Here is a 16,532-nt window from a genome sequence, read left to right on the forward strand (position 1 = left end):
CTTCCATGCAAGGAGAAATAAAGTAATAACCAAAGTAATCACTCACATCTTACTAGACAGGAAGACTTTGAACTCAAGACCAGGGTTCAAATCTGACATCTGACACATAATAGCTGTATGGCATTGTGCAAGTATTTAATGTGTCTCAGTCTCCACTTGTAAAATGGGAATTCTAGACATGGTAGGGTGAACTTCATACTATCAAATAAGACTCAAATAAGACAAATGGGTTTCCCACAAGTCTTAGGGAGATTTTAAGCTTCAATAGCTTGACTACTTTTGGGACTCCCAGAATGTGTAAAATGATTTACAAACTTTAAAGTATTTTTTTTAATACATAGTATCATAAATGTCCATTATTATCCTTTGCAAGTGCAGGTATTGACAGGCAAGCCTTGGACAGAGTTGAATAATGGATAGAAGGAAATTTATCTCCACATATCTCCACGTGTTGTCATCCAATCCTCCCAGTGTTATCCAAATAGATTCAGAAAACTACCATTTGCTTTTTCAAAGGATAATAAAAGAAAAGCTACATTTCACCCCAGTTTTCCTTGAGATTTCAGCTCAAAATCAAGTTGTTCTTATTTTAACCACTCTGATGAATGAAAACATTGCAGATGCATCACAGTCTCATTGCCTGTTGTCCACCCAGGTAGCACAATGGATAGATCACTAGACCTGAAGCCAGGAAGATCTAAGTGCAAATGCATCATCAAATGCTTAGCAGTAATGTAACTCTGGACAAATCATTTAAACAGTCTCAATTTCCTCAGCTATACAAAGGGAGTAGTAATGATATGATAATAGTAAAGCACTTATCAAAGAATCTGGCACATAGTGCTTAAGGGATAGTTATTTCCTTCTTTCTTTGGTCTTACTATTGAGAAAGGTTTCTTTCCATCAATGAACCTCAAAAAAAATCTCTCTGGAACTTTCAGAAGCATTCAAATTCTAAGTATCCAACTTAGCGGAAATTTTGTTCTAACTGTAGCAAGAAACTGTTTCATGGGTTTTTGTAGCCAAAGATGTCACTGACCAATTAATTCAGGCAATCAATTCATACAAAAACAGAGTGAGAGGAAGAGAGGGGAAAAAATAGAAGAGCATGTATTCCAGAGTATCTCTAATGGCAAATTATATATCAAAAACAATAACAACAACAAAACAAACAAACAAACAAACAAACAAAAACCCTGCTCTAATGCTAGGAAGAAAGCGGTCTGGCCTTGACATATCATAATATTGGTAAAGAATTAAGACAGTGACAGACTCTTATTGCCACCCTGTCAACAATAAATCTCTATTGGGGCAGCTAGGTGGCGGGGTGGATAGAGCACCAGCCCTGAATTCAGGAGGACCTGAGTTCAAATGTGGTCTCAGACACTTAACACTTCTTAGCTGTGTGACCCTGGGCAAGTCACTTAACCCCAGCCTCAGAAAAAAAAAAAAAAAGACTAAGAAAAAAAATGTTAATTAATTAATACAACAACCACCAAAAAAAAAAAAATTATGATATATGCAATGTTCTATATCCATGGATCTCCCTATGCTGGCAAAGGTTCACATAAAGGTAATTTCTTATTTTTTAGAGGCCAATCTTGTTCTTTACAAGTTCAGTTTTCATTTATCAATCGTTTGGTATGGTTGCGTCTTTCCTTTTATGTCGTTGTAGTTGTAGTGTATATTGTTTTGCTAGAATTGCCTACTTCACTCTGCAACAGATCATGTAGATCTTTCCATATTTCTCTGAATTCATAATGTTCATCATTTCTTATAGTACAGTAGCCTTTCATTACATTTATTTTACCACAATTTGTTTAGTCATTCCCCAATTATTGGGCAATTACATTATTTTAAGGTTTTTCCTACCACAAGAAATGTTGCTAAAAATATCTTGGTCTATATGGCTTTCTGTCAATTACTACTTTGGAGTATTTGCCTAACCCTGGAATTTCTGAGGCAAAAGGTATGACATTTTAGTCAGTCTGTCTGCATAATTTCAAATACTTTCTAAAATGGTTGTAGTAATTCATAGTTCTTACAATAATGTATTAGTATGCCTGTCATTGTACATGCCCTTCAATATTGACTATCTATGCTAATTTTCTAGATGTGAGGTAAAATTTCAGGATTATCTTGATTTGCATTTTTCTTATTACTAATTATTTGGAGTATCCTTTCATATGGTTATTAATGAACTAGATTATTTCTAAGGAACATTCTAATTCTATTATTTTATCATCCTACTTAAAATCCTCAATGGTACTCTACTACTCACAAGATAGCATTCAAAGCCTTCTAAAATCTTGCTCTCACCTATCTCTCCCACATTATTTTCCACTAGTTCCTTCCATAAACACTGTACTTTAGCCAAATTTGTCTCCTCATTGTTTCCCGAATATGCCATTTATATCTTTCTTCTTCATCTTTACTCATTCTTGCCTGGAATGGCCTCCTTATTACTGTATATTCCAATTCTAACTTTCTTCTTGTCCAATTGAACTCCTACATTTTGCTCCAGCACTTAGTAATTATTGCCTCAGAGAACCACAGTATTCATCCTCTGAATTCCTTTTGTATTACTTATTAGTATATACTATTCATTTGTCAAAAATGGTGCAATTACAGGATACTTATAGAAGGCAGCCTGGTAGGGCCAAAAAAAAAAAAAAAAAAAGACAGACTTAGAGTTAGGAAGATCAGGCACATCATTTACTCTCCTTCAGTTTATTCATCTGAAAAATGGAATAATACATCCTACTCATAGAGTTATTGTGAGAATCAAATGAGATAATAAATATAATCTCTTTTATAACCTTAAAGCACTTATATAAATATTAGCTATTATAGTTAACACTTAAAGTATGCTACTTGATATTTTGAAAAGTGTATTGTCTTGTATTCTTAACTAGATTGTGAAGTCTATGAGACAGGAATCATGTCTTAATACCTTAGCAGTTTCAACCCCTATACATTGCAAGTGTTCAATAAATGTCAAAGAGCTCAATGGGATAAAGTCTTAATAATGCTTATATTCATATACCCATATCTATCTATCTATCTATACGTATGCATAGATAGATATATTACTATATTTGTCTATTTTTATGATTTTATATATATATATATAGAGAGAGAGAGAGAAAGAGAGAGGTTAAAATGACAGGTTGTATTAGATAATAAATATTCAGCATTTTATAAATATTACTCAATTTTACTTAAATTGTTAAACTTTTTGGCATATAATTAATTAGGGAAAACTTTTTATAGTTGCTTCATTTCATCTTATTGATGGTATATTCACCCTTTTCATTTATAATACTAATAATTTCATCTTCTCTCTTTTTCAATCATATTAACCAATGATTTATGTATTTTATTGGGTTTTTTTTCATAAAAACAACTTCTTGCTTTATTTATTAATTCAATAGTTTTCTTACACTCAATTTCATTAATCTTACCTTTAATTTTTCATCACAAATTATATTGCTCCAGTGTATATTTCTGGATATCCTTCCCTCCCCCCCCACTTCTCAAGATACTTAAAATTAAGACTTCTAATATATAGAATTCTGGGGAAAGGAAAGAACAAGGAGCTTAAGTATCTAATGGAAACAGCATCAAATTTAAAGCCCCAAACCTTACATTCTCAACCAAGCATTTGTTTACTATGTGACATTAGGCAATCTTCAAGGCTCTTCTTGAAAAAATGAGCAGTTTTGCCAAGGTGATTACTAAGGTCCCATTCAGCTCTAAATCCCCTACTCTCCATGGAAGTAAAAATTAAACTGTGAGGACTTGAGAATAATGATGTTATCATTTGCATGCTGATGAAACTATTTTACTACTATAGATTCAAAAACAGAAAAATAGATTCCTGTCTAGGATAGAATATTTGGAATGTGCTTAGCACCATGCCTAATGCACAACTTAGTCAGCACTATATAAATGCTAGCTATCATTATTATTGTTGTTGTTGTTGTTATGAAACAGACAGTAAGATTCTTGAACAGCTTTTTCAACCCAGCCAGAAAAGACCATATGGGAGCATATTAAATTAGAAAGCCAAGTGCCTCCAAAGGCTAGAAAGGAAGGCAACACATTGAGAAAGCCCCTGGGTTACATGAAAATGAACACTGTAGGCAGTCCCTTTATCCTCCTGGTGCTCCTGGACAATATGTGAATTCTCTTTGTAACTGCCCTAGAACAAGGTCTTTGTTTTGGCATTAACTCAAATTCCCAATCTTCAAGCTGTTACAACCCTTAGGATCAACTCAGGAATGATAAGATAAGAATTAACATACCTTGGGATCCTAAAATCTTAGATTTTGAATTATAAGGACCTTTGAGGTCATCTAGTCCAAACCTTTCATTTTATAGATAAAGGGATTTAGGTCCAAGGAGTAAAATAACTTGCTCACAATGATAGAAAGTAAGTAGCTCCAGTAGAAGCCTATTTTATATACATACATACATACATACATACATATATGTATATGTATATGTATATATATATATTGGATTTAGGCAAATGAAGAGCTCTAGTGTGAGTTTATTATATATATTTTTGGATTGAGTTAGATAAAATCTGTCCTATATCTAATGCCTTATTATCCTGAATGGTTGTTGGGAAATGGAGGCCCTTTTGGAGTAAAATTATTAAATCCCAATGTTCCCATGATTTTCTTGAACTAGAGAGATTTTGTAGCATATATTCCTTCATTCCCTTAAAAACTAATAAATCTGGATCCATCCTGTCAGTGACCAAAATACTGTTGAAACATGCTATAAATGAAAAATAAAGTCAGATTTACTACAGGTTAGGAACCTAATCCATAGGGTTTTTTTTTGTCATCACCAAGTGATGATAGAAAAGGAAGAAGACCCCTCTCAGGACAGAGTATTTAGAAGGCATTTTGTTCTGTATCCTTCAAGATTGGACTTCTCCAGGAAAGAAGAGAGAAACCTCATATGGAGCAATGCCCACCAGATACCCAAAGTAAGAGTGTCCATTTTTCCCACTATTCCTCACTTCCAGCTTCCTCTTCACTGCCCTCACTCAGGGGGAATTCCCTTTGGAACTTCTGAATTCCATGGATCTTGGTCTCCATTGGGCATTCCTGGTTCAAAATTGCCTGTAGCAAGAGATAGAAGGAGAAAATAATTTCATTTTCTCAATAAACCTTCCTTCTCATCCACTCTCCAACTATTCCTAAAGTTTTTACTGAGTTTTCACATCAAAGCCTGAAAGGGCCCAAGATATGTTTTTTTAAGCTTCCTGCATCCACTCAAGCTCAACTAAATGCATCATTAGTAGTCAACCTTCAGATGTCACTGAATTGTATTTCTGTGCTCTGTGTACCCATACATAGGGAGGGGGAGAAAAAGGGGAAGAGGAATAAAATGAATCTTGAAGGAGAAAGGGAGAAATCTTCAACAGAAAGATAAATTAATATTATCATAATAATTATTATTATAAATCTATGATTTCATCAGTAAGGTTCCCAATGTGGAAACTCCATATACTACTGCATTTCAGATACTCTCGTGAGTTGGCTGGAGAACTCAAAAATTAAGTGATTTGTCCATGAATCACAAATAACTTGTATGTGTCAGAGACAGGGTTTGATTCCAGAACTTCCTCACAACAAGGACAATCCTTTACTCACTAATCCATGACTCTCTTCATAATTATCATGGGGGAAAGAGGAAGCTTATGAGAGAAGAGAGAAAGAATGGAAAAGGAGGAAGATATAGAAACATGAGGAATAAGAGAGAAAAAGGAAGAAAAGAAAAGAAGAGAGAAAAAAAAGAAAAAGAAAATAGGCACTCTCAGTTGGGATTAGAATCAGTCCCTTACAATCTTTTCTTCCTTGGCTGGGGGGCTTCGAAGGTAGTAGCAGAGTGGAGCATAGGCAATGTTGATGACTCCAAAAATGACCATGAGCCAGGGAAAACCAATAGCATGGACGATAGCACCCCCAGTAGACGGACCTGCAAGGGTCAAATCAAGCATTTATTATAGATCCATCAAACAGACTAAAAAGAGAATAGATGCTGTGTTGTTAGGAAGATGGAAGAATACAGAAAAGAGGTGGCTCTATGTATCAAAGGTTCCAGAAATGAGAGTCAGTTATGGATATCTATCTTAGTTTAAAACTAATTGTCTCACTGATTAATTAAAGTGGGAATGAGAATTTGGAAGAAGGGTAGGAGCTTATAGAGAAACAGGTCTGTACAAGTGCCATACCAATAGCAAATCCCATACAGAAAGCCACATCAGCGATGGCATAGATACTCCCATACACAGATGTGTGACGAAGGTCTACCAGGTGTCCCATGATGGGCATTATGGAAGAGTCTACCATGCCTGCCAAAGCAAACAACACAGTCACTATCATTCCTCTGCTTCCTTCTGCCTATGTGCTCTTTCACTTCCTTTCTTGGATTCTCTTTGTCATTCTACCTCTACTCCATCCCCTTGGATTCTTTCCTTGCTCATCTCCTCTATCTTCCCTCCCTTAAGTAGGAATTATAAGGCCTTTCCAAAAAAGCAACTTCCCACTATTGCTTTCATCTCTTCTCCTCTTTCTCCCTCATTTACTCCCCACACCCAGCCTGGATCAGAGAAAAGATCAGGGAAGCCAATTGACTCAGAACCCAATATCAAATTGAGGTCTCAGGCTCAGGGAAGCTGGGGTAAGAAGGATGGAAGTGGGATAGGATGGAGTAAGAATTGCATTCTTGGCCTCCCTTTTTGAGAAAAAATTCTTACCAATAGCAAAGCCCAATCCCCCATTGGGGCCAATCAGACCAAAAATATTCTGAGCAAGAGGAACCTTTGAGGAAAAAACAAAAGCAGAGAGTATTCAGAGTGTGACACCTTATGAAATGTTATCCAAAGGTTTCTGATGAATGTATAAAGGGACTAGGTAACTCTGTACCACAGAGTCTTCTCACATCTAAACCTTTACAGATTTTATTCTCTATTGTTGCTGTTGCCATCAAAATGTTTTTATTAAGTTCCTAATTGTATGTGTGTGTGTGTCTTTTTGTGTGAAGGGAGAGTAAGTAGGTCTTCAACAAACACTATCTTATGTCTGTGCATAAAAATTTATTATGATAAGGAGCCCATAGATTGGCAAGAGTAACACACACACACACACACACACACACACACACACACACACACACACAGAGACAAACTTCTCAGCATGGATTCCCATTTTTCAATCATCCATAGTCTTTGTCCCATTCTTTTGAGGATATACTAATCTCCAATGACATATTAACTAATAAGTAAACATTAACTAATGACTGATAACTTGTTATCAGATATATTTGCATTTTAAAAGAGATTCTTTAAAAAAGAATAATCATTTTCCCATTCTTTGATCTGTTTGGAATGTTGTCACTATGAGCTTTTCCATTTCATCTATTGTCAGTATTCTAGTCTTGGGAGGGGCTTGATAAAGAACAATTTGCCTCTTCTGAGAAATTGTGAATACCTAAAACATCAATAACCCAAAGGTCCCAGACTATATTAGACTGATTCTCAGTCATTCTGGATTTTTCCTTCTTCATTATGTCATCCTCTTCTTATCTTCTCTCCTCCCCTCTTCCTACTTTCAATTCTCATGTTGAATAGTGATAGGAGAATTATTATTTGTGGTTACTCAAACTAGTTTCAACCTGTGTCATCACCTCTTGTTCAGAACCTGAGTCCCTGAATAAAGCCTTTGTTTCAATGAAGGTCTTTCTACCAGGGTTTGGAAGATAGGCATTTGTTGTCCTGCTTTGTTTCTCAAAAGATTTGGCATTGAAGCTGAGTCCCTAGGGGCTGGTCTAGCCAAAAGACTCCTATTTATACTCACACAGAGCAGACTGGTACCTACTACCAACATCCCAATCAGAGAACATAGCCACCTATAAAAAAGGAAACAAGATTGTAATTTTCTAGATGTCTTAATGGGATCTGTTTGTTTTAGAGAACATCCAATTCTCTTTAACATATCTTTCAACAATCTCTGAAGATGTGGTGGTTATATTAGCTGTTTCATAATTGTTGAGTGGTAGGAAGAGGTTGATTTATGAATATTTAGGGCTATTTTTTTCCATTTTGTGCTTTAAATGGGGTTGTAGAATTTAATATTGTACCAGGAGAAAGAGTTAGGCTATGTCCTGCATCTGTTGCTTAACACATTTCAGAGTTACCAGTTTCAAAATAACTACCTTGGGCTACCTTTTGAATTCCTTTTTAGCAACTATTGGCAACTACCACCAGCCTGGCTTTAACTAGTCTGTGATGTTTTATGATGACAACCATAACCATACTAGAGACCAAAGTAAACACTGATTTCTACTTGTTCTTGTTGTTTTTTTCTGAGGCAGTTGGGGTTAAGTGACTTGCCCAAGGTCACACGGCTAGGACGTGTTAAGTGTCTGAGGTCAGATTTGAATTCAAGTCCTCCTGACTTCAGGGCTGGTGCTCTATCCACTCCACCACTTAGTTGCCTCCTTTCTATTTGTTTTTAATATTGTGTCCTATCTGGTGAGGTTTTTTAATTATCCTACATAATATTGAGATGACCTCATTTTCTAATTTGACTCATGTTGTTTACAAACTAAAATAAAAATCAATAGAACTGTATGTTTTCAAAAAGAGGAAAAACGAAGTTTTGAAGGGCATTTCATATTTTTATAGTCATCTTGCTAGACTAAAGCATTGATTGCCTTTCTGCATATCATATATGTTATCATTTCATGCTTAATGTCTTCTTTCTATCAATCATTAATGTTGTGAGGTTTCAAAGAAATAATTAAAAGTAATATATAACATTGATATTTTTTTTAAAAAAGGAAGGAAGAATTTACTTTAGGGAGACGTCATTCACCTCCAGACCCTACCCCAGACCCATTACTACCACGGGTGACCAATAAAGACACTATTTGAGTACCATTTCCAGAAGCTACTTCCTCTCTAAACAAACAATAGCTCACTAAACATAGATATTACTTCAATTGATAGAAAGAAGGATATTTTTCTCTTGTTGTCTTTCTAGAAGGCATGTGGTGGATACCTGAGCTATGAGAATGGCTCATGAGCCTTTGCTCAGGCCCTTTCCCTATCTGAAATGTCCACCTTCTAAATCCTAATCATTTTTCAAGCCCCAGAACAAATCCTCCATAACTCTGTCCCAGATCATCTTAATCCATGATATACTTTTCTTTTTTGACACCCTATAAACTGAATACACTATTCCTTTAGATTTTTGCTGGCCATATCCTGCCTTGTGTTGTTAATGATCTTTTTATATGAGCATGTCCACCCCATTCCCAACTAAATCATAAAGTCCTAAACAATAAGGACTGTGTCCTATTTCCTATGTGCCCTCCCTCTTTCAGTTCTAACTTTGTGTGATTTCAAGATCTCCTGAACAGATACTATAACCACTATAACTACTGTCTTGCTTCTTCACTTCCTCTCCAACTCCACAGATTACTCACCGACCCATCTTGTTAGCCAATACCCCAAAAAGGTTGGTGCCAATGAGATAAGACACACTGGCTGGCAGGAAGGCTAGACCTATAGGGAGAAAAATACTTCTTAGGATTTTTTTTTCTTTTGTTCCTATAGAAACTTCTCCCCTTAAAGAAAGTTATGGCTCTATCTTATGTTTACCCTCCAACATAGAGAAAATCTTTATTTCACAAAGCCCCCACCCACTCTGGGCTCCATACAACAAAGGAAATCTCTATGCAAAGCAGATATGTATCGCCTTACCACCCATACTTTTCCCCTATGACATAAAATAACTAATACAAAAGGAATATTAACGCAAGCACTGCAGCTCTTGTCTCAAAATACAGGTGAAATGAGTGAAAGGAGGTAGCAGAGAAAAATGCTTATTATTCATGTTATCCATTACCATTGTGTGGTGGGAAGAACATGGATTCAGGAATCTAATCTCTGTACTTTGGTAAATTTTTTTGGTCATTGTCCGGATTCTAACTGGCCTCTTACAGCCTAAGTTTCCTAATGTGTAGAATGAGGTGCTAATAGCATAGGTCTGACCATGTCACTCCATCCACTCTTCAGTCAACTCTAATGACTCCCTATTACCCCCAGGATCAAAGATAAACTTCTCTGCCTAGCTTTTGAAGTCTTTCATAACTTGTTCCCTGCCTATGTTTCCAGGTTTCTTGTACCTTCACAATCCAGCAACACTGGCCTTCTTGCTGTTTCTCCAAAAAGGCTCTCCATTTTACCCTGGGTGTTTTCATTAGCTGATTCCTAAAATTTGTAATTCTCTCCTTCCTAGTTACTATCTCTTGACTTAATATTTAGCTTTCTTCTAGTCACAGCTAGAATATGGGATTCTTACCTGATCCCCTTCAAAGTTAGTTCCTTCTTTCTGAGATCATCTCCAATTTCTCCAGTATATATTTTGTTTGTACATTGCCCCTCCCTGTCCCCAATAAAGTGGCTCCTTGAAAGCAGGGAGGATTTTGGGCATAGAAAGTGTCTCAAAAAGAATAGGTACTTGATAATTGTTTATTGACTTGACTTGGCTAATCATAGCACTTCCTTTTTCTAAAACAGCATTTTTGTGAAGATCAAATGAGATTTGAGCTTAAAAGTATTTTATAAATGAAAAGGCACAATATAAATGCCAGTTGTTATTCTTTCCTCCTCTGATGTCCAAGACTGGCTGCCTTCAAGAACTTCTCCATTTATGAAAGCAAAGCTCTAGACTCAGCAGCAGCAAAGCTCAGAGTTTTAGCTAACACCCCACTTTCCAAACCCCAGCCGTGTAGATGGATTTTTATGGAATCATTGTCCACTTTCCCTCCTGGCCATGTTTCCTTATAAGGGCACATACTACCAGATGTCCAGAGCTAGTGGTAAGAGAAGTCATATTAAATAGAAAGTGTCAGTATCTTGAGCAAATGACACCTCTCATTGGTCCAGTGTTTTCACAATCTGAATTGACCCAAAAGGGTAGCAGCAGCACCCAGAGAAAGATGTAGCCTTGGAATTCAAGACTAGGACAAGCAGTAGCACATTAACTCATGCTTGAAACTCAATAGTCTTTATTGGGCCTTATGTTATACAGCCCTTTCAAAAAGAAATAACATATATGTATATCTCCCATTGTGGGGGAGAGAGAAGGAAAGAAATAAAAAGAAACAGAGAGAGAGAGAGAGACAGAGAGAAGGAGAGAGAGAGAGAAAGAGAGAGAGACAGAGAGAGAGACAAAGAAAGAAAGAGAGAGAGAGAGAGAGAGAGAGAGAGAGAGAGAGAGAGAGAGAGAGAGAGACAGAGAGACAGAGAGAGAGAGAGAGAGACAGAGAGAGAGAGAGAGAGACAGAGACAGAGACAGAGACAGAGACAAACTGTTATGGGCCAGAATTCTGTACTTGAAACAAGGATTCTTACAAGGTATTAACTAAGTGGAATTGATAAGACCATGGTTATCTAGTTTAACATGGTGATTAATAGTTGAATTAATCTTACAATAAATAATGGTTCCCTAGTGATATAATGATTGGTTTATACTCAATATACTGTAAATGATCTAATTATAATAGAGCATATAAACTGGGACACACTCAGCCAGGGTCAGATTTGGAGAAGACAGAAGACTGGAGGTGGGAACTGAAGCTTTGGGAGCCAAGGAGAGAGAGATTCATTCCATCTCACACCACTGTGGTGGCTGGTCTGTCCTCCTGCTTCCCCCACTGAGACCAAAGCCTGTCTGAAGCGCCTCCAGAAAGCTAGCTGAGCCCCAGAGAAGGGGATGATAAAGAATTTGGACTTCATTCCTGGCTATTCTCATGATGATTACTCTGACTGAAATAAAAGCTGGTCTCAAGACCTCAGAAAACCAACCAGAACACTACAAGAGACAGAGACAAAGAGAGAGGGAAATTCAGTCCATCTGGACCACAGACATTAGGAATAAGTAAGCAGGCTAAATCAGGAACCTCCTGTATGTCTTAGGCCTCATTTCCTACTTCTCTCTGGATCAAACAAAGTACTATCCTCCATACTTTCAAGGATGAATAACCACTGAAATTATAATTAAGTCAGAGATAAATGTTTCAAAGGTTACTGGCTATGGCATTTATTTTTAATATATATTTTCAATAGACAGGAAGCAAAGTGCCTCTGGCATGGTTTGTCTACACTAGATAATAGCTGTGTTAGCTGATCCTGTTGGTCTAGATTAATTACCTTTATAAATAAAGGCAATAACTTTTCTATTGTATCTTGGGGAAACTACTTCCTGGAAACCTTCTGGTCTCTTAGATACATCTCTGACATCTTGGTTATTGTTTCATCCTACTCCATGAAGCTGAAGTCTATCTATCAAACAGAGTTTGAAGACATCTTCTAATATGTCATATATTTCCTCTGATTAGCATTCAGTGAATAAAGAGGGACCCAAGTGGGAGGATGCTACTTTTAGCCATGGATAGACTGCAGAGGAATGGTAGAAGACTGCTTTTTAGTGTATCTCAGATATTCAGGTATAAACATATCATGTTTCTTTTAGATAGAATTCAGGACAAAATTTTAGAGAAAGTACTTTTAAGAGGTAAATGCTTCCTACTTTGGCAATCTGAAAATGTACCAATGTCCTCATTCATCAAAATGATTACAGCGTCCAGAAGGCCAAAAGTGGTATGTGGTAGGGGAAGTATTGAACTAGTAATCAAGAATCCCAGTTTTGATTCTAGATCTGTTATTCAGTTGTTATGTGACCTTGAGCAAATGACTTTCTTTCCTTTCAATTTAGCATCTTTCTTTGGAAGACAAAGAAGTTCTATAAGAGGATCCATTGAAGTCCCTTCCAAGTCTAGAACTCTGTGAACTAGTCTAGAATAAAAACAATGCCTTTGGAATTCCAGGAACTAGATCCAAATTCTATCTCTGATGCTAACTCTCTATGGGATTCAGGGAAGGATTCTTCATCTCTTTGCTTCTCAGTTGGCTTGTCTATAAAATGAAGGGGTTTGGATTAAATGGCCTATATCTATGACCCTATGATTTTTTTAAATGCTTTGTTGGTCCCATAACTTGTGCCCAAGCAATCTGGCCACAGCTCAGTGAAACTTGCATCTGTCATTCACCCTCCACCAGGAGCCAGAAGAGCCAGGAGGAATATTATCTGCACAAATGGTACCTCCTGAATAAGCCCTAACATGATTAACTGTCATAGCCAGAGCCAGATCCTGGTGAGGGAAATTCAATTGAGGGGTAAGTGGGGAGTACAGATGGGAGTTTAAACTCATATTGTCCCCCTAGAAAATTAGATTAGGAACATTATATTGGGCACTCAGCAACTATCGTGTCTTTATCAGCTTTTACCTTCCTCATTGCCACCACACTCAACTATCAGCAACTGTGACTAATTGGCACGTAGCCTTCCCTGTTCCTCTGCCTTGGACTTCCTGGAAAAAGCTGGAACCTCACTTATGACCCAAACTGTGTCACAGAGGTTTCTTCCTGAAAGGTAGTGAAATGCCTAGATTAGAGAGCCTTGCCTAAGGGAGAACAGGGTTCTAGACCTGAGAAAATCATTCCCTTCTCGTCAAATCCCTTCCCTTTTCCCTGGTATTTTCACACAGGCAGAACTTGCCTGTTCTTCTTTATAAAAATAAAATCAAGGTCTACCTTGAAGGAAAAAAGAAGTCACAACAGAGTCACCTGACGGTCTAGACCTAAGAAGAGCTAACATTTTTTAATAAAACACTTTGAGCTTTGAAAAGTACTTTACACATATTATTCCATTTGTTGCCCACAGCAATCCTGCAAGGAAGGTACTATGATTTATCCCCATTTTATACATGAGTAAACTGAGGCTCTAAAGGAATTTAAGTGATATGTCCAGGTCACACATTTAATTAATAGATATCTGAGGCAGGATTTGAACTCAGGTCATACTGATGCTAAGTCCAGTGCACTATTTTCTATGTTACATGGATGTAATAACATAAAGGGAAGTTGGAGGAGATTAAAGGAGAGAGAAGGATTACTTCTTTTTTTGATAGACATAGAGAAATAAAAGGAAATAATGGATTGTTGCTATGAATATAAGCCTTAGTGCATCCTACCTTCAGTCATTTAGCAGGAAACACTTCTATGTCCCCATCCTCTTTCTCATTGGCCCTTTTGTTTATCTTTGAATTGGCTGGGCTTGTTCTCATTTTATTACAAATTCTTGCTCTTTCCAGCAACTAGAAACCACTTCATTTCTGTCACTTGTCCAAAAATCCAAAATCTAGGCCCAGATGTGTCCTCCTCCTTTCTTCTTTTCCTCCCAGTATACTCAGATTTAGCTCACATATACTAGGCATAGGAGAGAATTCTGTTCAAGTAAACATAGTTCTACTGTCCCCTCAAAGGAGATAATCCATCTCTGGGAGTCCAGGTAGAGAGACTGCCTTCTGGGCCATTTGGGAAATGTCAAGTCAACAAAAGAAACCTTCCATCATCAGCTCCTCCACATTACTACTGAGATGGCTGGAAGGCTTGATACTTACCCAGTTGCCACTTGGGGGAACACATGGTCTGCATCATCCATATAGGCAGAGTGGGCTCCAATATAGCCACTCCCATGTTGGCAAAACAGAGGGAACCTACAGAGACAGTCCTGATGTTATCCAACTGCCCCAGGCAAAACCCCCAATTCCCTTTCTATTTCAGCGAGGAAGATTACCTGCAGCCACCAGGATATAAGGATCTCTCAGAAGAGTTAAGATCGAAGTGCCTTTGGAACTCTGAAGGAAATAAAAATTTCTTCTAATTGTATAGCATCTTGTTTTTCTCAAAACATATATGCACCTATTATCTTCTTTGTATAGACTAGATAAAACAGTTTGTATTATTCCTATTTGACCAAGGAACAAACTGAAGCTCAGAGTAAGTGAAGGGTCATTCATCCATGCTTTCATCCACTTATTCAACAAATATTTAATAGGTATCTGTTATGGACAAAATGCCAGGTTTCCTGAGGTACTATGAGGGATATAAAGATTTTAAAGACCTAGTTCCAGCTTCAAAGGACTTTTAGATTTTATAGAATTTATAATCTAATACATCTCATAGCTAGTTAGCTACAGAGCCCTTTTAATGTCTAACCCCAAACTCCTGGAGCAGCGTGGAAAAAATAGATATAGCATTCTATTAGGAGTCAGACAGCTGCCTACAGTTAAATGGTTCAATGGGTAGAGCTCTGAACCTAGAATGAGGAAGTTCAAATCCAACCCTAGAACTAGTAGTAAATGAAAAGTTTTCCTCAATTTCCTCATCTGTACTTACCTCTCTGGTGTTTATAAAGGCAAAATAAGATAATATTTGTAACATGTTTTTCAGACTTTAAAAACACTATATAAGTGCTAGATAGTATTGTTATTATTACATAGATCTAGGTACAAATTGCCTTTAATATTTATAAGTTTGCTAGTGGTATGACCATAGGGAGACCAGGCTCATGAATGCAGAACTGTAGCCCAAAATTAGATATATCTAACCCAGCCTTCCATTCAATTTTTCCCCTCCCTACCTCCTAGCCATTTTCTATCTTAGCTGACTAACACTCCTCCACATTCTTTTCTGTAGCCAAAATCAAATCTATACTTGCCATTGTTCTTAGAAAGGGTGTGTCTGCTTCTTTTTCTATTTGTCTCTGTAGCTCTACTCTCCAGTCGGATGATTTTCTAAGGGAAATACCCTTCTGAGACTACCACTGCCCTAACTGTGTTTTGCACTTCTATTTGAGGACAAAGACCATCTTTGACTTGTACTTATATCCCCAGTATTTATTAGCACCAGGCTTGGCATATAAAAAGTGCTCAAATGCTTTTTCATTCTTTTGAATGATCCTAAGATCTTACTGAGATGTAGAATCCATCCTACATACTCTGTGGGCAGCTAATTGACAAGAGGATAGAGCATTGCAGGGGAAGGCCAGAATTCAAATCCAATCTCAGACATCACTAATTCTATGACCCTTGGCAAGTCACTTAATCCTATTTGCCTCAGTTTCTTCATCTGTAAAATGAGCTGGAAAAGAAAATGGCAAACCACTCCAGTGTCTTTGCCAAGAAAACCCTACAAGGGGTCACAAAGAGTAACACGACTGAATGACTGAATAACAATACCTATTGTAAGGGAGTAACTTATAATGATTACCTCTAGGTTATTGTGACATTTAAATGAATTCATATAGGCAAAGTATACCAAAACTTATCTAAATGTCAATTATTCTTATACCAGAGGGCAATGTGAGTGGCACTTGGAGGGAACTCCAACTCAAATCCTTTGACTTCTATATTGAAAGTCTTCACTGGTACTGAACTAGGGTCTAAATATTTGACTCTGAGGTCTCAGGTTTCCCCTGTAGGTAGATAAACCATGGAAATTTGAATTTGATTGCTTACAATCTGTGCTTAGAATTTAGTAAGAGCACAGGTTTGCATTTTAATCATGTTATTGTGCCCTCTGGACATTCCACTTGCCA

At 37.1% G+C, this 16,532-nt stretch overlaps 1 protein-coding gene across 6 annotated transcripts in view; it reads right to left on the bottom strand.

Annotated features, from left to right (window-relative positions):
• Positions 1 to 2,714: 2,714 nt before the first annotated feature.
• Positions 2,715 to 16,532, bottom strand: part of SLC18A1 (solute carrier family 18 member A1) — a 28,940-nt gene continuing 15,122 nt past the window's right edge. For all 6 annotated transcript variants that reach the window (XM_074287449.1, XM_074287450.1, XM_074287451.1 and 3 more), the window contains 8 exons: positions 14,730 to 14,790; positions 14,554 to 14,649; positions 9,511 to 9,589; positions 7,878 to 7,929; positions 6,779 to 6,842; positions 6,254 to 6,373; positions 5,864 to 5,997; positions 2,715 to 5,138 (listed from right to left, as the gene is read on the bottom strand). In XM_074287449.1, coding sequence (XP_074143550.1) covers positions 5,025 to 5,138; positions 5,864 to 5,997; positions 6,254 to 6,373; positions 6,779 to 6,842; positions 7,878 to 7,929; positions 9,511 to 9,589; positions 14,554 to 14,649; positions 14,730 to 14,790 — 720 coding nt within the window. In that variant the 3' untranslated portion in view covers positions 2,715 to 5,024. The remainder of the gene's footprint in view (positions 5,139 to 5,863; positions 5,998 to 6,253; positions 6,374 to 6,778; positions 6,843 to 7,877; positions 7,930 to 9,510; positions 9,590 to 14,553; positions 14,650 to 14,729; positions 14,791 to 16,532) is intronic.

Source organism: Sminthopsis crassicaudata, chromosome 2 (genome assembly GCF_048593235.1).
Source record: "Sminthopsis crassicaudata isolate SCR6 chromosome 2, ASM4859323v1, whole genome shotgun sequence".
NCBI classification, from domain to species: Eukaryota; Metazoa; Chordata; class Mammalia; order Dasyuromorphia; family Dasyuridae; genus Sminthopsis; species Sminthopsis crassicaudata.